Source organism: Stegostoma tigrinum, chromosome 21 (assembly GCF_030684315.1).
Source record: "Stegostoma tigrinum isolate sSteTig4 chromosome 21, sSteTig4.hap1, whole genome shotgun sequence".
NCBI lineage: Eukaryota > Metazoa > Chordata > Chondrichthyes > Orectolobiformes > Stegostomatidae > Stegostoma > Stegostoma tigrinum.
In genome coordinates, this window is record NC_081374.1 from 13,120,477 (window position 1) to 13,141,956 (window position 21,480).

At 42.9% G+C, this 21,480-nt stretch overlaps 1 protein-coding gene across 4 annotated transcripts in view; it reads right to left on the bottom strand.

Moving 5' to 3' along the window:
* The window catches only part of LOC125462760 (solute carrier family 41 member 1-like), a 65,880-nt gene that overhangs the window by 30,420 nt on the left and 13,980 nt on the right, over positions 1-21,480 (bottom strand). For all 4 annotated transcript variants that reach the window (XM_048553099.2, XM_048553100.2, XM_048553098.2 and 1 more), the window contains exon 3: positions 4,861-4,968. In XM_048553099.2, the coding sequence (XP_048409056.1) occupies positions 4,861-4,968 (108 nt within the window). The remainder of the gene's footprint in view (positions 1-4,860; positions 4,969-21,480) is intronic.

Sequence of the window (21,480 nt, forward strand, 5' to 3'; positions counted from 1 at the left end):
TTATCTTCCTGTATTTTTGATTGTGGACTCAAGTGGGAAAAGGATTTTTTTAAAAAAGGACAAACAGGGATTTGTGAAGGGATTGCTGCTCTTTTTAAAAGCAGTTGACTGACCGTCATTGTAAGCAAAGTTTACACTGCAAACTGTTCAAGCAGCAGGGAAAGGTTACTGCAGATAGGCTGGAGCTACGGGAACGTCTGCCAGCAACACACAGCTGATTGGTCTGCAGAGTGGTGATTGATTGTTGATGTCAAAGATCTACTGCCTACCAAAAACTACTTGATTGGCTTCTAGGGACCTAAACAGCTTACAGGTGTGAATAATTTAGGCCTTTCGAACTCTGGCAAGGGTGTGCTGTCTTTCTCTAAGCAATTAAAGAAAGTACTTAAAGCCTGAAGAAAGCCAGTGAATTTTCATTCACCAGTTGTTATAACTGTTACTTTTAACTAATAAATCAGAGACTTTGAGTGTGAACCGGGCACTCTGTGCCTCCTGCAAACAGGAGAAAGTACCTAGAGAACAGATATTGAGGAATAGCAAGTCCTGGCAAGCCAAATGAATCATTTCAGTGAATTATGTGCACAGGGACCAGTGAACCACCTTCCCAGTTTTTAACCTCTGCTCATAACACCGGTGTTTTATTTATCTCTGATCACAATTTTATTTTATCTGTTTACATTTGTAGGGGGATTTTAGAAGGACAGTTAGAATTATATATCAACAGTTCATAATTATTTACCGTAGCTAGAATTTTAAAAATTTGTAATAAGTAGTCATTCTGAAATACAGAAACCTGATTGGTGCTGTCAACCTAGGTCTAAAAGGACATGTTAACTGGGAATTTTTCATACTTCTATAAAATCTTTAACTTTTGTGACAACTCCAGGAAGAGTGGGACTTGATTTCCTGTGCACTACCCAACAAAGCTTAACACCCTCAAGAAATAGAAATCTCCCATCACTTGGCATCACCAGTAGAGGTGACATTAAACATGGCCTTGCACAAAATGGTTAATGACTTACTATGATCACAAATTCAGGATGTCAATACCAGTGATCTATTTGCTAAATTCAAAGGCCGGGGACCTCGGTGTTAAAAGATGTGGAGGAAGCACAGGATGTAATTGACCTCATTTCAAACATACTGCAGTGATTCTAACAATTTGGGGCACTGTGAGGTCATAAAGGGCATTATATAAATGCACATTTGTATCAAGCACCAATACCCGGAGTGATGCCACTGACTACAAACTGAACTAGACTAGCCATATAAACATGATGATAGGAACAGCAGGTTGGGAGTTCGGAATTCTGGAGCAAGTAGCTCATCTCCTGACTCCCTAAAGTCTGTCAGCCACAATTCAGGGTGTGACGGAACAACAGCAGATTCAAGAACAGTCAAGATGCTGAAAACTAAGCAGGATGAAGTAGCCTACTTAATTGACACGTCTTTCCACCACCTTAAGCCTTCACTCTTCGCCACCCACAAACATGTATACGCACACACGCACACGCGAGGCATGTGCACAACAACTTGCCAAGGCTCCTTTAACAGCACCTTGTAAACCATCGACCTCCATCAGCAGGAATAAAAAGGGCAGCAGACCTGCCAATTCCTCTGAAATGACATACCAACCTGACTTGGTATTACATTACCGTCCCTTCGCTGCTGCTGGGTTAAATACCTGGAACTCCCTACCTAACAGCAGCTACATTATATGGACATGAATGTTGGCTCATCATCACTTTCTCAATGAGAATTTGAGATTCTAAATAAATACACTCCTTGCTGGTGCTCACACCCAGTGAACAAATAAAAAGTAAGTTATTTAATTGGCATCACTTACAAAGTTTGTATCCAGTTAATGTTGATCTAGTGACTGGACTGTAAATCCATAATGTTACATCAGAGTGAGTAATTTCGGAGATATAATTTGCTGGGTGTAAAGCGCATCAAGATGTCTGGTGATGATGGACGTGTTAAATGCAAGTCTTTTTTCCTTCTTTTGAATAAATGAATGACAAATCCCCCAATTTAAAACAATTATGCATTTATACAACTGGACGATGGCCTTGATTTAGAGTTTCAGGTCATTGTGACATGAATCAAAAGACAGGGACTGAGTCAAGGCTGTCTGCAGTTCCCATTATCTCTAATGCTGATAACATCTCAGGTTAATTCAAAATTTTAAATCAGACTGTGGTTGAGATAATGCATCAATCTTTACAAGCTCTCTGAACACTTGTATTTTTTTGCAGCATTGCTAAATTCACTAATATTTAGGCCCTCTCAGGAATTTGTTTTGTAAGGGGTTGCTGCTGGTAATAATTAGGCCTGTTTGTTGGGAAGTTAAAAAATGAAACAGCAAATTTCATAATGTCCAATGGAAGGTGTCCAGGATGTTCACACAAAGCTCTGCATGATCATGCAAAGTCTGGCCAAGCAGTACAATAAATTCACCCAGCAGCCAGTGCTACTTTTGTGCATGATAAAAACTGATTTAAAGATAATAAAATGTGAGGCTGGATGAACACAGCAGGCCAAGCAGCATCTCAGGAGCACAGATGCTGCTTGGCCTGCTGTGTTCATCCAGCCTCACATTTTATTATCTTGGAATTCTCCAGCATCTGCAGTTCCCATTATCTCTAAAAACTGATTTAAACATGTTTAAAAAAAATAGTAAAATGTACTGCAGACTATAAGGAAATGGATGGATAGCCTAGCAGGTAAATGTATCTGTATCTGTCCATGAGGATCTCAGACTTGTATCCTGAATTAGAGAATTTTATTACCGGCAGCTAGAAGGGGCACTGAACTTGGGTGTGGTATGACTGGCATGATTGCCGGGATGGGTGGTGTTTAAGGTTTAGTCAGCCAGATTTGGCAGTCCTAGCTGTTGTCTATTAACTCTGGAATTACTGTGCATGCACGTATGTGTATGTACATATCTGTTGATGAGATGTCTCTTCATCAGACAGTCTGTGTGGTTTTGTACATGCTGTTTTTACGCAATGGAACCCCAGCACAAATCAGCACCATCAGCATGAAGTACATAAAAGAAAGATTTAGTTTTAAAACGGTGAAAATCTGTCAGTTAATTGGTTAACCAAAACAGAAAACATACACAGATTTAAATCCTATTTGTAGGCATACATCTATCCCATCACAGTTGACAATTACTTGTAAGTCATAAGTGCATGTAAAACTAAAATACATCATTCAGCTGGTTAATGTGGAAAAGCCAAGTTTCTTCAAAGATTAAAGGCACGCCCTGAAACAAGAAGTCATTGTAAAATGCACATTAGAACCAATTTCATAGTCTTAGAGTCCTGAAAGATCTGGTGCTACTTAAAGCATGGAATGTGACTGTGACAAGTTTAAACTGTTTTGTATGTTTTAAAAGTGGCTTTGAATTTATCTGTATGAGAAAACCAGATTCCTTCTGAAAGTCCAGTTAGATGTGAAATAGGGGCCGGCAGCAGGGAAGCATTAATTCCCCTTTATGTGTCAGCCCTAAGCTGACCACTTTGGCCTGCTCCAAAGTTCCCAGCTGCTCATGGCTCACAGCCGCTTACCTTTCTGCCGTAGCCTTGCTCATGAACCGGTGGTCCTGGACAGGGGACAGAGTCTCTGCTGGCCGGGCTCGTGGCCATCGTCACCAGTGGATACCACAGGAATCGCAAAATGGTGCAGACACCATGAATTGTATTGTACGTGTTTAGAGGGCTCCTTAGTTTTATAGTAATGCCCCCCATCAGCTGTGCCCCTTTGAAAAGGGAAGATTTGACTTTGGACTGATGACGACAAAGCAACCAAGCTGGTGTTTTCCTTAAGGAGTTGTTTCAGAAGCTATACTTTGCCAGTGGTGAATCCAAGTTATAAACACAAGTATAGGGCTGGCCTGTCGCCATGTGCTGTGTTCTCTTCATGAAATTAAGTTGATAAAGTTTGATCTTCATTTTTTATCAGAATGGGAGGCATTGACAGAAATTCAAAATTATTTTGAGGACACAGTTGAATTCCCAAGTCTGAGTTGCAGACAAGCCAACACTTTGACTGGATAAGCCCACTAGCTTATATATGAGAAATCTGACAGGTTTCACAGACGTGAACTGGTGAAACTACCAAAGGGGAATAAACTGATTGCAACAATGTGGTTGAAAGAACCACTGAGCAAACCCCAGGAAAAGGCTGAAGCTATGCAGCTCATTGAATACAAACAAGAGATAACACAGTGTGGAGCTGGAGGAACACAGCAGGCCAGGCAGCACCAGAGGAGCAGGAAAGTTGGTGTTTCGGGTCAGGACCTTCTTTAGAAATGAGAAAGGGGGAAGGGAGCTCAGAAATAAAGAGAGGGGGAAGGGGTGGAGCTGGGGAAGGTGGGTGGGATGGTGTTAGATAAGTGCAGGTAGGCAGTGGTGGGGATTGGTCAGTGAGGTGGGACAGAAGATGGACAGTAGATGGACAGTTTGTGTCAGGTCAAGGAGGTGGGGATGAGAGGGAGGGTTGGACATGGGATGAAGCCGGGGTGGGGAGATTTTAAACTGGTGAATTCCATGTTTAGGCCATTGGGCTCCTGAGACGGAATATGAGGTGTTGCTTCTCTAGTTTGTGAGTGGCGTCATTGTGACACTGGAGCCAGCCCAGGATAGTCATGTCACCCAGGGAGTGGAAGGGGGATTTATAATGGATGGTGACTGGAAGGTGGTGTTGTTTGTTGCGTACAGGGCGCAGGTGCTCTTCAAAACGGTCTCCGAGTCTAAGCCTGGTCTCGCGGAGTAGAGAAGGCCACATCAGGAGCAACAGATACAGTAGGCTAGTAAACTAGAACAAGATGCTTTTGATTTCAATTTTACTCACCGCGGTGGAGAGTCTGGAGGCAAGGGTCATTTCCAAGTTGCCCTTGAGACCAAGCAAAGCAGGGACAAGAATGAAAACTTCTGTCACCTCTTTAAACACACTCCAGTGCTGCAAGAGAAGAAGGTGCAAATGAATAAGAGAGACAATGTTAAAGAGAGAATAAGCAAACATGCTCCGATTGTAGTAACTCCTTACAAGATATTGATATAGCCATTCTGCTATACTACAGTGAAAATACAGAAGTTATTCAGCACATCCAGGCCCTGGCAGCATTTACGACTCACTTGAACCTCCTCCCATCCTTTCCATATACTGACGTAAAGCTTTTCCATAAATAGCAGTGGAGGTTAGCTCAGTTGGATGGTCAGTTTGTGACACAAATGATATCAACAGCGTGGATTCAATTCCTGCACCAGCTGAGCTTACCATAAAAAGGCTTTCCTTCTCAACTTCTCCCTTTTCCCGAGGTGTGGTGACCCACAGGTAGTATTATTATTATTAATAATAATTATTATTATTATTAATAATAATCATCATCATCAGATCTCTCTTACGAGACAGCGGCACTATGGTCTGCTGGGACTACAGCAACTTTATCTTTACAACAATGGCTACACTCCAAAAAAGTGACTCATTTTCTGTACAGCTTTGTGATGTCTGGTGGTTGTGAAAAGGTGCGATATAAAAATAGAAGTTTTTTATCCCCCTCAAATACTCCCTCTGGCCTCCGCAACTTAATCTGGCAAATGAGACGTGCCACAGTGGCAAGTCAGTTTGAATTAATAGTCAAGCACAGCATCAGCACACACGAGCAGATTTTACCATCACTACATTTCCCAACACTAAAGGGCTTAAAAAAAAATTGGGATTAATCTGTTATTGTTGATCTCCAGGAGCATGTTAAACAAAAACATTTTAAAATAAACATTGACAAAATAAAAGCAACCATTGAGTCCAATGGTGCTGTTACACATTTTGCTGAACGTGCAAGTAGATTTGAAACATCCTGGCTGACAGTTGGATAGCTAATTAAGGTACCTTCTGGAGATTTCAGCAATTTCTCCAGTATGTATCAATTAGATCAACTGCAACATTCCACTGGTCCAATGTATCAAAAGGGACCGGAAAAGTGAATTTACAACAAATGCAGAGAATTTTGGAGACGCTCAGCAGGACTGGCAACATCAGTGGAGACAGAGTAATGTTTTAAGTCCATTAAGACACGTCTTTAATACTGAGACTCAAGAGTTCCGAAAACTCACACCAGATTTGAAATGTTAACACTGTTTCCCTCTCCATAGATGCCGTCAGACTTGCCGAGTTTTTCCCCCGTTGTGTTTTTTCAGCTTTCTAACGCCCGCAGCATTTTGTTTTAATTTGAAAGCAGAGCTTGCAGCTTGTTCTGCAGAGACTACTTGAACTTCATCCTGATGCCATTGGCTCCCTTTCTCTACACCACTGCACTGTCAGCCCCCAAGGTCAACGAAGCCCTCTTCAGAGACAGAATCCAGAAACTGGACTCAAAATATAATCTTGTGTGGGGCCAAGGAGACTGGGATTCAGCTTCCTGTACCACGTGATTCAACAACCAGCCAAGCACTAGAAAGGACTGTTGAGAAAGTAGCACCAACAGTAGAGGTTCAGGCCTACATTTAAATTTTACATTTGGGCAAAAATTGAGGGATTGGGAAGCAGCTGTTCATGCCAATGAAATTTAGTGTAAGCGGTCACTCTCATAGTAGACAGTGGAGGTGGGAAAGCCAGTGCTTGAGAGGAATTATTTAGAAAGATCATTAGAGAATCCCTATAGTGTGGAAACAGGCCCTTCGCCCCAACAAGTCCTCACCAACCCTGAGCATTCCACCCAGAACCCATCACCCCTATACTCCACCAATTTACACCTCCCTGAACACTGTGGGCAATTTAGCCTGGCCAACCCACCTAGCCTGCACATCTTTTAACTGTGGGAGGAAACCAGAACACCCGGTGGAAACCCACACAGACACGGGAAGAATGTGCAAACTCCACACAGACAGTCGCCTGAGGCTGGAATCAAACCTGGGTCCCAGGTGCTGTGAGGCTGCACTGCTAACCACTGAGCCAGCGTGCCACCTAGATGCTAAGCTGTCATGGCAGAGAGTGGAATGTCAGATGTAACCTGTCCTAACAAGAGCCAGATTAAAGTTGGAACACAACTTGACTGCACCCTAAGTCTGACCAGTAGGTCTCTTAATATCACTTCAGAATGAAGACAATTTAATAGGAAAAGCAATTCAGACTGCGAGTGATCCATGACACTTCCTCGTACAAGTCCAAGAAGCTGCATAGAATCTAAAAGCTTACACACTGCTGATGCCAAACCCTGATAGGTTTTTCAATCTACTTTTTATCCTCTTCAATTAAACAAAACAAACTGCTCTTACATCAAATCAGATGTTTAACAGTAGGTTTGGGGATGGCTCACTGCACTTGGAGTAGGTATATTACCCCAAGTTGCCAACTAACAGTCAACTCTTCAATTCCTGAAACATCCAAGATCAGCCAGAGGCCAACAATGAACTAACTAGGAGCACACAGAGTGACCAATCAATATGAGAATGTGATTTCCATCTCTATGTCTTTGCAGCTCAGATCCTAGAGAAGCCGGGTAAAATTGGATGCTGTGGAATGTTACCCTGAAAGTGTGCAACAGAAAACATGCCGTACAGACCAGGGTATCCTATTTAAAGTATAGACTAGAGCGCAAGTAATTTGACAGCTGTTTGGAAAAATCTATATGAGGCATCCACTTGCATCTCATTACAGTCCACTTCTATAAATCGAATGCAGCTAACTAAGTTTAGTGTTACACAGCCTTCAGTTAAAGGACTGGTGATCAGCACAATAAATAAGACTATAGAAGGCATGTTTCAATGCTTCTACTCCGGACACACACAGAGACTGTGACTGACAGCTAGTTCAAACTCTACTGAAGGGCATCTGTAATTGACATTATCATAATAGTGGTCATTATGTTGAGAAAGAGGTAACAGCCAAGGCTGCTCAAGTGTAGCATCACCCAAATTAAGATGCTCACTGTAGTTACGAGTGCCGCGTAATCTGCAATGCCTCAGGACTCACAAGCTGGTAAATAAAAACAAAGGTGAACTTGGCCCTGTGAGCCTGTTCAACTCATGGCTGATTTGTGCATGACTTAATTTAACAAAAAGTCCATTATTAATTGAAATGTTACCTCCTTACTTTTACTCTCACCCTCCCTACCTCTAATCTTCCACAGTCCCACCTCCCTCCAAAATGTGATGTGGAGGTGCCAACGTTGGACTGGGGTAAACAAGCTCAAAAATCACGCCAGGTTATAGTCCAACAGGTTAATTTGAAATCACAAGCTTTCACAGCACTGCCCCTTCATCAGGTATAATGAGAGAAGGTATCAAAACACAGAATGTTTAGGTACAAGATCAAAAGGAATATACAACTGATGTCAATGTATTGAATAAACCGAAAATGGCTGGCTAACTCCCTCCTGTTCAATCTTTAATCAGGTAGAAAGGAGGTGCAGGTTTTGATTGATTAAAATGCAAATCCCAGAATTTCTTTCAAGTCACTGTCCTAAGATGACTAAAGGTTCCAACACTGTATACAAGAGATGACATCTCAGGTCAGACAATGCATTTTAGGTGTGAGGCCTTGCTTAGAATCTGTGCTTTAACTTGGAGTCAGACTGGTTTTATTTCAAAAGCAGGGATTTACAGAATGCCCCATTGACTGACTGTCTACAAATTGTGCTCTTTTTGTTCAAAATTGAATGTCTATGCAAATAAATATTCACCCCATTATGGGGGGGGGCGGGGGTATGTCTGCGCGTGCGTGTATAGACTACACTCTGACACACACACTGACACACACACACACACAAACAAACACACACAGACCCCTGCCTGCCCGCGAACCCCCCCTTCACACAGTGCACACATGTATTTGCGCTCATTTAATTCTGGACTTTTCACAATTTTCAACTTCAATTGCACCAGTGGTTTTGCCTTCCACGATCTAGACCTTTATTTTTGGGATTCATATGTTACTTTCCGAACTTGAAGAAGTTTATCTGAGACAAAGCCAGATATGAATCTTCAAAATCTTGCCTTGCACAGACAACAAATAACCAAGTAGACTAAAGGTTATAATTTAAGGCAATGGACTTCCATCCTCTCCTTGCGAACAACAAAAATTAGCAAATGCACAACACTGAACTGCTCAAATGAGCTAAAGTTCCATTTTGGCCTTGCATTCTGGTCTGGTGCTCAGCAGAAATATTCACCAATTTGTGGCAATCCAATGAGATCACAGCAAAGATCTGGAAAATCTGAGTGATGCAAAAATATTTCAAACAAAGGCTAGAAGGGGAAAAAGGAGTTCAATTGCAAGTGTCACTTGTTTTTTTTTAAAAAAGCAGGACCCCTGATAAGCAGGCCATCAAATTGCATAGGAATTGGCATCATTATTGTCCCAAGGTTTGTAAAGCCTGGAGCTTGATACTTATTATGTACCCAAGTTATTTCCACATATTATGGACCAAAAACTAGAATCAATATTAGCTCTGTTGTACCTTTTCAGAAGAATAGCTTATAGGAGCTGGAATAGGCCATTTTTGGGCCTTCAAGTCTGATCCACTATTCAACAGGATCACAGCTGATTATCCACCTCAGCATCTTGTTCCTGCTTTCTCGCCATACCTTTTGATCACCTCAGCCCTAAGAACCTTATCTAACTGCTTGGAAACATTCAGCATTTGGGCCTTAACTGCTTTCTGTGACACAGAATTCCACAAATGCTGGATATGGATATGGATATGGATATGGATGATGACATTTCTTCTCACCTTAGTCTTAAATAGCCTATCCCATATCCTTAGACTGTGATCCCTGGCTCTGTATTCCCCAAACATCTTTCCTGCATTTATCCTCTCTAGTGCCGTTAGAATTTTATAGTCTTTTTGTTTTAAGTTCTCAGGTTTTGGACAGAAATTTATTATTATAATGTTATAACAGAGGTTGTCAGGATACCATTCCAGGCTGGGATGACATAATAAAAATTAATACCAAGTATTCCTGAGAAAAGACATTTTGTCAAAGCTTCAGACTCTGCACTCATCGAGACAATTTGCAAGAAATAACAAAAGTAAAGTGAAAACATTTAAACAGTGTTCGCATTGGCGTTCTTGCGAATTGTTCTGAACTATGCAAGATGAACAGCTTTGACAAAATGGGTCCTTTTACAGGAATTTAAAATAAGATGATGAACCAAAGCCCTATCTGCTCTCTCAGATGGGTATATGATCCCAAAGCACATTTCTAAAATGAATGGGGAGTTCACCAATGACCAAGGCAACATTTCAGAATCAATCAACATCAGCCAAAGGACAAATGCTAACTGCATGATTGTGCAGTGCAGAAGGTGCATCACGTAATTTCAAACCACCTACCTTACAGTGACCAAAGGACGAAAAATGTCAGAATTAAACTGCAACCTCTTACATGTTAACGTGCACTTTTTGAGGTTACAATAGTAACTCTCATTTGTTCTACATTTATCAGCCGTCATTACTCACTAGCAACTACACGATAAGTGACTGCACTGTAAAAGTACATAACGGGTTAGGAACAGCCTTGTGATTGAAAATCCGATCGGACCGCATAGATCATTTGGAGCAGCAGTTAGAGGCAATGACGAGTTTGCAACAGCAAAGCGGTAGGCAGTTTTGGGAAGGTGGAGACACTGAAAATACAATAACATAGATGGCTGACCGCTAAAAACGGTAGGATTGACAACTAGGTCATGCAGGAGTCTCCCGTGGTTATCCCCATCTCAAAAAGCTACGTCGTTCTGGATACCGGAGTGGGGGGAAATAACCTCTCAGCAGGGGTACAGCACTGACAACCAGGTCTCTGATACTGAGACTGGTTCAAGTGTAATGGGGGTATGTCAGGTTCCAAGCACTCGATTATAAGAGTCAGGGACACAGATAGATGTTGCTGTGGCCATCTTTGAGACATCAGGATGGTCCATTGCCTCCCTGGTGCCAGATAAAGATGTCTCCGAGAGGGTGCAAAATATTCTGGAAAAGGAGAGTGACCAGCGGAGGGTGTTGCACACCAATGACTCAGGCAGGGATAGGAATGAGGCTCTGCAGGGAGATACCTGTAAGGAAAATAGGGTTGTAATGGTCGGGGATTTTAACTGTTCAAACATATATTCTGGGACTACCATAGTGTTAAAGGCCTAGATGGAGAGGAATTTGTTAAGAATGTACAAAAACAACATGTTATTCAATATTTGGTTGCACCTATTGGAGGACCAGCAATACTTGACCTCCAGGTGGGAAGTAAGGCTGGGCAAATGACCGAGATGTCAGCGAGGGAGCACTTTGGGGCAAGTGATCATAATTCTGTTTGTTTCAAAATAGTTGCAGAAAAGCATAGAACTGATTTGAAAGTTAAAATTTAAGTTGGAATAAGGGTAATTTTGTTGGTATTAGGCAGGAACTTTCTAAAGTTGACTGGGAGAGGCTATCCGCAGGTAAAGGGACAGCTGGGAAGTAGGAGGCTTTAAGAATGAGATAATGAGAGTTCAGAGACAGTACGTTACTGTTAGTGTGCAGGGCAAGGCTGGTAGGTATAGGAAATGCCGGATGACTAGAGAAATTGAGGCACCGGTCAAGAAAAAGAACGAGGCATAAGCCAAGTATAGACAGCTGGGATTGATTGAATCCCGAGAGTATAACAGCAGTAGGGTTACGCTCAAGAGGAAAATCAGGAAGACAAAAATGGGACAAGATATAGCTTTGACAAGAGTTATGGAAAATCCAAAGAGATTTTATAAATACATTAAACAGCAAAACAGTAACTAGGCAGAAATAGGGACCCATTACGATCAAAGGGGCAGTTTATGCGTGGAACCACAAGAGACGAGTGAGATACTAATGAAATATTCTGCATCAGTACATACTGTGGGGAACGACATGGAAGCTAGGAAACTTGGGAAATAAAGAGCGATGTCTTCAGGATATCTGGGTGGCATGGACGAGTGGGACCAAAGAGTCTGTTTCCATACTGTATATCTCTGTGACTCTAAGAGGGGACACTGGAGGTCTTAAAATGCTTAAGGGTAGATAAATCCCCAGGTCCTGATCAGGTGCTTCCCAGAACTTTGCAGCAAGGTTATGGAAGAGATTGCTGGGCCCCTTGACGAGACAGTTGCATCATCAACAGCTACAGATGAGGTGCCAGAAGACTGGAGGTTGGCTAATGTAGTGCCTTGAAGAAAGGCTGCAAGGAAAAGCCAGCAAACAAGGCTGGTTGTTATTATATTTGTGGTGGGCAAGTTGTTGGTGTGGATTCCAAGAGCCAGGATTCACATTCATTTGGAAAGGCAAGGGCTGATTAAGGGATAGTCAGCATGGCTTTGTGTTTGGAAAATCATTGATTGAGTTTCTTTGATTAATGAAGGCAGAGCGGTAGACAATGTCTATATGGACTTCAGTAGGGTGTTCAACCAGGTTCCACATGGTAAGCCGGTTACTAAGGTTAGATCACATGGGATCCGGAAGAGCTAGTCAATTGGATATAAAACTGGTTTGAAAGTAGTTGACAGAGGGTGGTCATGGGAGGTTTGTTTTTTTTAAACTGGAGGCCTGTGACCAGTGGTGCGTCACAAGGATCAATGCTGGGCCACTGCTTTTCACCATTTACATAAAAGTGATCGGGATGTGAATACAGGAAGTATGGTTAGTGAGTTTGTGAATGACACCAAAATTGGTGTCATGGATAGTGAAGGTTATCTCAAAAGTACAATGGGACCTTGATCAAATAGGCCAATGCGCCATGGAGTGGCAGAAAGAGTTTAATTTAGACAAACATGAGGTGTCGCATTTTGGTAAGGCGAGCCAGGGCAGGGCTTGTACAGTTAAAGGTAGGGCCTGAGGGAGTGTTGTTGATAAGAAAGGTTTAAGAGGGATATAGACCAAATGCTGGCAAATGGGACTAGGTCAGATTGGGATGTATGGTTGGAGTGGACTGAAGGCTATATTTCCTCACTGTATGTTGATGAATTCGTGTGTGTTTCTAATGCATCATGAAGAAATCGCCAGTGCTAAGCTTTCCAAATGCATGTTAAATCAACGCTTCCACGTGACTTCCCAGGGCTCACACAGGTCTAATACCTTCGCTGGGCTTGTAGCTCAAGTTCCAAAATAGCTACTGGCTCCACCGTATATAAACAGCATTTTAATTCATTTTTAGTACAGTAAATAGTTTCCCACCATGCTGTATGTTGCAGATTCTGAACAGCATCGAGGCAAGATGGCAAAGCTTCATGAAATGAATTCTGGTCAAAATGTGCACATAATTGCCAAAACATATTTTCTGCATTCTTGGTTGAACATCAAGCTGGCAAAACATGCTTACATTTAGGAACATTGCTGTTTAAAGATCTTAAAACGGAACATGAAATTCTAGTTGTACTAGCTTCAAATTTCTAGTTCCAAAAGCAGAAAAATACAGCCTGAACTTGCCTGTGAAACTCAGTGCAGGAATGCATCTTATGGGTGGTTGGGCGTAGAACAGATGCATACACCTGGGACCATTCTGTGCTCGCAGGAGGATGGAGGGATAGCCATGTTTGTGTTTAGCTCATAACAACAACTGAAAAGGTATTATCAGATGTATCTTAAATTATTATTAAATATGCATTAACACTGAATAAAGATAGGGTCTATCTCGATTGTAATATTGAGGTGATTAAATATGTTGTTAAACGTATGCTCAAATCTAGGACACCTAGTCTATGCTGGCACCTCAATGCAATACTAACAGTTTGCTACACTGCTTTGAGTATAATATTAAACAAAAGCCTTTCCAATTTTCTCAGTCAGGGCAAAAAGATCCCATGGTACTATCTGAAGTGGAGCTGAGGCGTTCTTTCTACGTCCTGACCAATATTTATTTCTCAATTATCATCACATAAAACAGACCTGTCATTGCTTCATGGCTGTAGATTGTACCCTACTCTGTGCATACTGGCTACTACTGTTTCCTTACAATGACGACTACACTTTCCAAGTACATCCTCGGCTAGAAAATATGGAGACACATTTTGAGGTCTGGTGTGTGCTTGCCTCTAACAGGGTGCTAGTTTTTAAACCTGATGCAATAATGCTCATGGTATCTCCTATAAGACGACAAACTTGGAATGCTTGTTGTGGTATTGAAGAATCCAACAAAGGTTTATGTACAAACATTACATCCCCCAGGCACACAAGCATGGGCTAACACTAAGCCAACAAGTTACAGAGGAACAGGTTTTCACTGAGGTGACATGCTACAACTGGTCAGAAGTAAGATGGAGTCTGAAACTTTTATACCCTCCAGTTACAGGCTATGATACAGTGATGATATCTTAAGCATGTCACTGAAAGGCGAGACATAATAGTGAAGCTAACCATATGAATGCAACTCCCTTCTGTTCATTTAGTTTCACATTTATTTTTTGGGGGAATTTAAGTGTTGGGAGAGGACAGTCACATGGGAGTGCCACCATTTGCAGAAAGAGACCTTAGAGTAGCTAGGTGAAGAACAGAACAGGGCCTGAGAAAATGAGTGAAGAGGGTAATATTTGAAAGAAAAGGAGGCAAGCCAAACCAGCCAACTGTCTCCAAATTCTTGAGTTGCCACAGTTCAAAAACAGTGACATCTAATATTTCACATGCCTTGCATAGTAACTTAATAGTGAATCTGTGTCAGGATGGGAAAGGATGTAGCAGATTTGTAAATCTACATGCATTTCACTTCCCTCAGCTTTTTGGAAGTCCTAAGCTTTGAAACTGGATACTAAGCTCGTAAATCAGAGTACGTGTCACATCAAATGCCGGATACTTCTACGAAAGGTAAGTGCACCAAACTATTTCTTCCCCCTCTGGTCACATCAAAAGGTGCATCCTGAGCCTTTCTGCCAAATTAGGAAGCAAAAATTGCACAATTATTTTGACTTTTCAGCTTATGTAGTGCGTAACTTATGACCAAAATCAAGTTGCTAGGACTTTAACTTCCAACTCCAAACACATTTAATTGTCTAATCTTGGAGAACACTATGAGGAACCATAAACACATTCTAAAACATTAACAAGCTTTCCATTCCAAAATAATAAAACCATCTGCAGTCCAACTTGATAGAATTGAATGACAAATTCCAATTTCTAAGGTTACATCTCCATAAATTTGTCACTAAGGTTTCAGCAATGAAGGACAGGAGAAAACAAGAAGGTGGTTCTTATCAAAACAATAAGCTATACGGTAAAAAAGACACTGTGAAAAATGGGTACCCAACACACTCAGCTATGGGCAGGAAATTTCATATAAATCATGATACATTAATATAGAAAAATCTCCCCTGCTGGAAGAACACAAACAAACAAAAACACCCTCAGAACATCCATTAAGTCTAGCAACCTTTGCGAAGTTTAGCAGAGAAGCTCAAACAGAGACAATGCGTAGTGGTTTCAGTAAACAGATAGCCACCCTATAAAAATTCTGATTTTCATCTTCACACCATGTCAGCAATGTCATTAGAACTACAGAGATAATTTGAGAACCACAATGAGGATCAATGAAAGAAGAAAGTAGTAATATTAATTTTCAAGTCAGTTCCGACAACAGGCAATTCTCCACAGTAGTGCTGTATAAAGGAGTTATTTTCAAGTTTTAAAATGCAATATGTCTACAAGATTAAACTCCGTATTGTTACACTTGTGCATCAGCATTATCCGATGCAAATGATCACATCTACCTTTCCAGAAGAAACTGCAACTGTAATGATATCATTCCATAATGCTTCAGTTCCAAAACTCAGCTTCACAGAAAACCACAATGAATAGGATATGTTATCAATTACACATTGCAGTATTCCAATTTCCTGAAGGTTTTGCAATAAAGCTACAAATAAAACACACAAAGTCATAAATACAAATAAAGAAGGAATCATACCTGTATGCCCTGGCCCAATTATCTTGCAGCTTCTGACCTTACACCACCTTTCTAATTTCATTATTTCATGGGTTGTGGGGTGTTGCAGGCAAGCTTAGCATGTTTGTCCATCATTCACTGCCCTTGAGCCAAGTGGTTTGTTATACCATTTGAGAGGGCTGAGAAAACTCGACCACATTGTGATCGCCTGCAGTCACAAGTAGGACAGACCAATTAGGGATGGTAGTGTTCCTTCCACAAAGGACATGAACAAACCACATGGGTTTTTCCAACAATCGTGTTATGGTACCATTACCGAAACTACATTTCAGTCGCAGATGTATTAATTGAATTAAAAACTGTCATGGTGGATTTAAAGAGATAGGAGGAACTGCCAATGCTGGAGAATCTGAGATAACACGATGTGAAGCTGGATGAACACAGCAAGCCAAGTAGCATCAGGGGAGCAGGAAGGGTCCAAACCGAAATGTCAAACTTTCTTGCTCCGCTGATACTGCTTGGCTTACAGTGGATTTAAACTTGTGTTTCCAGAGCATTAACATGAGCTTCTGGATAATTTCAAGAGTTTACTTTGCCCGTGTAATAACGTAGCAGCTTGCACAAACAAATGAAAAATGTAGAATTTAATTGAAACAAATTATGCAAAAAAATTACCATGGCTAACAAGGTGTGGAGCTGGATAAACACAGCAGGCCAGGCAGCATCAGAGGAGCAGGAAAGCTGACATTTCGGGTCTGGACCGCTCTTCAGGAATGGGGGAGGGGAAGGAGACACTGAAATAAACAGAGAGGGAGGGGGAGGAGGCAGATGCAAGGTGTATAAAGGAGCAGTGACAATGGGAACTGCAGATGCTGGAGAATCCAAGATAATAAAATGTGAGGCTGGATGAACACAGCAGGCCCAACAGCATCTCAGGAGCACAAAAGCTGACGTTTCGGGCCTAGACCCTTCATCAGAGAGGGGGATGGGGAGAGGGAACTGGAATAAATAGGGACGGGGGGAGGCGGACCGAAGATGGAGAGAAAAGAAGATAGGTGGAAAGGAGAGTATAGGTGGGGAGGTAGGGAGGGGATAGGTCAGTCCAGGGAAGATGGACAGGTCAAGGAGGCGGGATGAGGTGGTAAGTAGGAAATGGAGGTGTGGCTTGGGGTGGGAGGAAGAACAGGTTAGGGAAGCAGAGACAGGCTGGGCTGGTTTTGGGATGCAGTGGGTGGAGGGGAAGAGCTGGGCTGGTTTTGTGATGCAGTGGGGGGAGGGGACGAACTGGGCTGGTTTTGGGATGCGGTGGGGGAAGGGGTGATTTTGAAGCTGGTGAAGTCTACATTGATACCATTGGGCTGCAGGGTTCCCAGGCGGAATATGAGTTGCTGTTCTTGCAACCTTCGGGTGGCATCATTGTGGCACTGCAGGAGGCTCAGGATGGACATGTCACCTATGGAATGGGAGGGAGAGTTGAAGTGGTTCGCGACTGGGAGGTGCAGTCGTTTGATGCAAACCCAGCGTAGATGTTGCACAAAGCGGGCTCCAAGCCTCCACTTGGTTTCCCCAATGTAGAGGCAGCTACATCGGGAACATTAAATGCAATGTACCACATTAGGAGATGTGCGGGTGAACATCAGTTTAATGTGGAAGGTTTTATTGGGGCCTGGAATGGGGGAGGTTTGGGGCAGGTGTAGCACTGGATGTGAGTTTGCTCACTGAGCTGGAAGGTTAGTTTTCAGACGTTTCGTCACCATTCTAGGTAACATCATCAATGAGCCTCCGGTGAAGCGCTGGTGTTATGTCCCGCTTTCTATTTATCTGTTTAGGTTTCCTTAGGTTGGTGATGTCATTTCCTGTTCATTTTCCTCAGAGGATGGTAGATTGATTTGGAGCCAATGTGTTTGTTGATGGAGTTCCGGTTGGAATGCCATGCTTCTAGGAATTCTCGTGCGTGTCTCTGTTTGGCTTGTCCTAGGATGGATGTGTTGTCCCAATCAAAGTGGTGTCCTTCCTTATCTGTATGTAAGGATACTAGTGATAGTGGGTCATGTCGTTTTGTGGTTAGTTGATGTTCATGTATCCTGGTGGCTAGCTTTCTGCCTGTTTGTCCAATGTAGTGTTTGTCACAGTTCTTGCAAGGTATTTTGTAGATGACGTTCGTTTTGCTTGTTGTCTGTATAGGGTCTTTTAAGTTCATTAGCTGCTGTTTTAGTGTGTTGGTGGGTATGTGGGCTACCCTGATGCCAAGAGGTCCGAGTAGTCTGGCAGTCATTTCGGAAATGTCTTTGATGTAGGGGAGAGTGGTTATGGTTTCTGAGCCCGTTTTTTCTGTTTGTTTGGGTTTATTGCTGTGGAATCGGTGGACTGTGTTCATTGGGTACCTGTTCTTTTTGAATACGCTGTATAGGTGATTTTCTTCTGTTCTGCGTAGTTCCTTTGTGCTGCAGTGTGTGGTGGCTCGTCGGAATAATGTTCTAATGCAGCTTTGTTTGTGGGTGTTGGGATGGTTGCTCCTGTAGTTCAGTATTTGGTCCGTGTGTGTTGTTTTCCTGTAGACGCTGGTTTGAAGTTCCCCATTGACTGTTCGCTCTACTGTGACATCTAGGAATGGCAGTTTGTTGTTGTTTTCCTCCTCTTTTGTGAATGTTATGCCAGTAAAGGGTATTATTGATGGTCTTGAAGGTTTCCTCTCATTTGTTTTGTTTAGTGATGACAAAGGTGTCATCCACGTAGCGGACCCAAAGTTTGGGTTGGATGATTGGCAGAGCTGTTTGTTCGAGTCTCTGCATTACTGCCTCTGCTAAGAACCCTGATATCGGAGATCCCATGGGTGTACCGTTGGTTTGTCTGTAGGTTTTGTTATTGAAAGTGAAGTGGGTGGTGAGGCATAGGTCCACTAGCTTGATGATGTAGTCCTTGCTGATGAGGTTGGTGGTGTCTGGTGTGTGTGTCTTCGGTTCTTCTAATAGTGTAGTCAGTGTTTCTTTGGCCAGGTTGATGTTGATGGATGTGAACAGGGCTGTTACGTCAAAGGAGATCATTATTTCATCCTCTTCTATCTTGGTGTCTTTGATGGTGTTCAGGAATTCTTGGGTGGAGCGAATGGAGTGGCGGGAGTCTTCTACTAGGCGTTTTAGTCTTTGGTGTAGTTCCTTGGCTAATCTGTTGGTTGGTGTTCCAGGTAGCGACACTATGGGCCTGAGGGGGGGCTCCTGGTTTGTGAATTTTTGGTAGTCCGTAGAAGCGTGGTGTGTTGGATCCATCTGGTTTCATTTTTTGGAAGTCTCTCTTGTTTAATTCTCTCTTAAACCCCTTACTGGCATAACATTCACAAAAGAGGAGGAAAACAACAACAAACAGCCATTCCTAGATGTCACAGTAGAGCGAACAGTCAATGGGGAACTTCAAACCAGCGTCTACAGGAAAACAACACATACAGATCAAATACTCAACTACAGGAGCAACCATCCCAACACACACAAAAGCTGCTGCATTGGAACGTTGTTCCAACGAGCCACCACACACTGCAGCACAGAGGAACTACACAGAGCAGAGGACAATCACCTATACAGCGTATTCAAAAAGAACAGGTACCCAATGAACACAGTCCACTGATTCCTCAGCAACAAACCCAAACAAACAGACAAAACGGGCTCAGAAACCGTAACCACTCTCCCCTACATAAAAGACATTTCCGAAATGACTGCCAGACTACTCGGACCTCTTGGCATCAGGGTAGCCCACAAACCCACCAACACACTAAAACAGCAGCTAATGAACTTAAAAGACCCTATACAGACAACAAGCAAAATGAACGTCATCTACAAAATACCTTGCAAGAACTGTGACAAACACTACATTGGACAAACAGGCAGAAAGCTAGCCACCAGGATACATGAACATCAACTAGCCACAAAACGACATGACCCACCATCACTCGTATCCTTACATACAGATGAGGAAGGACACCACTTTGATTGGGACAACACATCCATCCTAGGACAAGCCAAACAGAGACACGCATGAGAATTCCTAGAAGCATGGCATTCCAACCGGAACTCCATCAACAAACACATTGATTTGGAGCCAATCTACCATCCCCTGAGAAAAAGAACAGGAAGTGACATCACCAATGCAGGAAATGACATCACCAACCCAAGGAAACCTAAACAGATAAATAGAAAGCGGGACATAACATCAGCGCTTCATCGGAGGCTCACTGATGATGTTACCTAGAATGGTGACGAAACGTCTGAAAACTAACCTTCCAGCTCAGCGAGCAAACTCACATCCAGAACCTCAACCTGAGCTACAAATCTTCGCAAAACTCGCTAGGTGTAGCACTTCCTGTGGTTGCAGGGAAAAGTGCCAGGGGTGGTGGGCCTAATGGGAGTGTGGACCGACATTGGAGTCATGGAGAGAGCAATCGCTCCGGAAGGCAGATGAGGGTGGGGGCGGTGGGGTGGGGAGGAGGTGCAGAATGTCCTTGGTAGTGGGTTAGATTGCAGGTAGCAGAAGCGGCGGACATTGCATCTGGAAGTTGGGTGAGGACGAGAGGGATTCTGTCTTTGTTGTTATTCCTTCAAGAATGCCATCCCCTATTCCCAAATCCTTCACCTCCGCCATATCTGCTCCCAAGACGAGGCCTTCCACCCCCCAACATCCCAGATGGCCTCATTTTTCAAGGACCGCAACTTCCCCTCCACAGTGGTCGAAAATGCCCTTGACCACATCTCTCGCGTTTCCCACAACTCATCCCTCACACTCCTTCCCCGCAATAACAATAAAGACAGAATCCCCCTTGTCCTCATGTACCACCCCACCAACCTCCAGATTCAACGCAACATCCTCCACCACTTCCGCCACCTGCAACCTGACCCCAGTACTAAGGGCATTTTTCCCTCCCCACCCTTATCTGCCTTCCAGAGGGGCTGCTCCCTTTCCTGACTCCCACACCTACTTTCGACCTACCAACCTCATCACCGCCTCCTCGACCTGTCCATCTTCCCTTCACTGGCCTAGCACCATCCTAACTCACCACCTACACTCATCTTTACTAGCTCCATTCCTGCCTCCTTGACCTGTCCATCTCCTCTCCACCTATCTGCTCCTTCATCCACTTCACCCCCTCTCTCTAATTAGTTCAGAGTTCCCTTCCCCTGCCCCATTTCTGAAGAAGGATCCAGACCTGAAACGTCAGCATTCCTGCTCCTCTGATGCTGCCTGGCCTGCTGTGTTCATCCAGCTCTACACCTTGTTATCTCAGGTTCTCCAGCATCGGCTGTTCCTACTATCGCAAAATTAACATGGAGTTGTCTGAAGTGAGAGTATACAGTCAGGGTTGGATTATGCACCTCTGTACTCGATGTTTCTGTTGCAAGACTAGGTTAAGATTTGGTAGAAGGCTAGGTTCCATACAGGAGTTAATGTGAAGTCTTGAACTGAGTGCTACACCATGTCAATCTAATAGGTCTTTCCACTCCCAGGCTCTTTATTGTTCAGTACATTTTACCAAATAAAGAGCGGGGAGTGGAAAGACATAATAGATTGTCATGGTGTAGCATTCAGCATTTAGAAATGGTGGATTGTGGAAGGTTAAAAA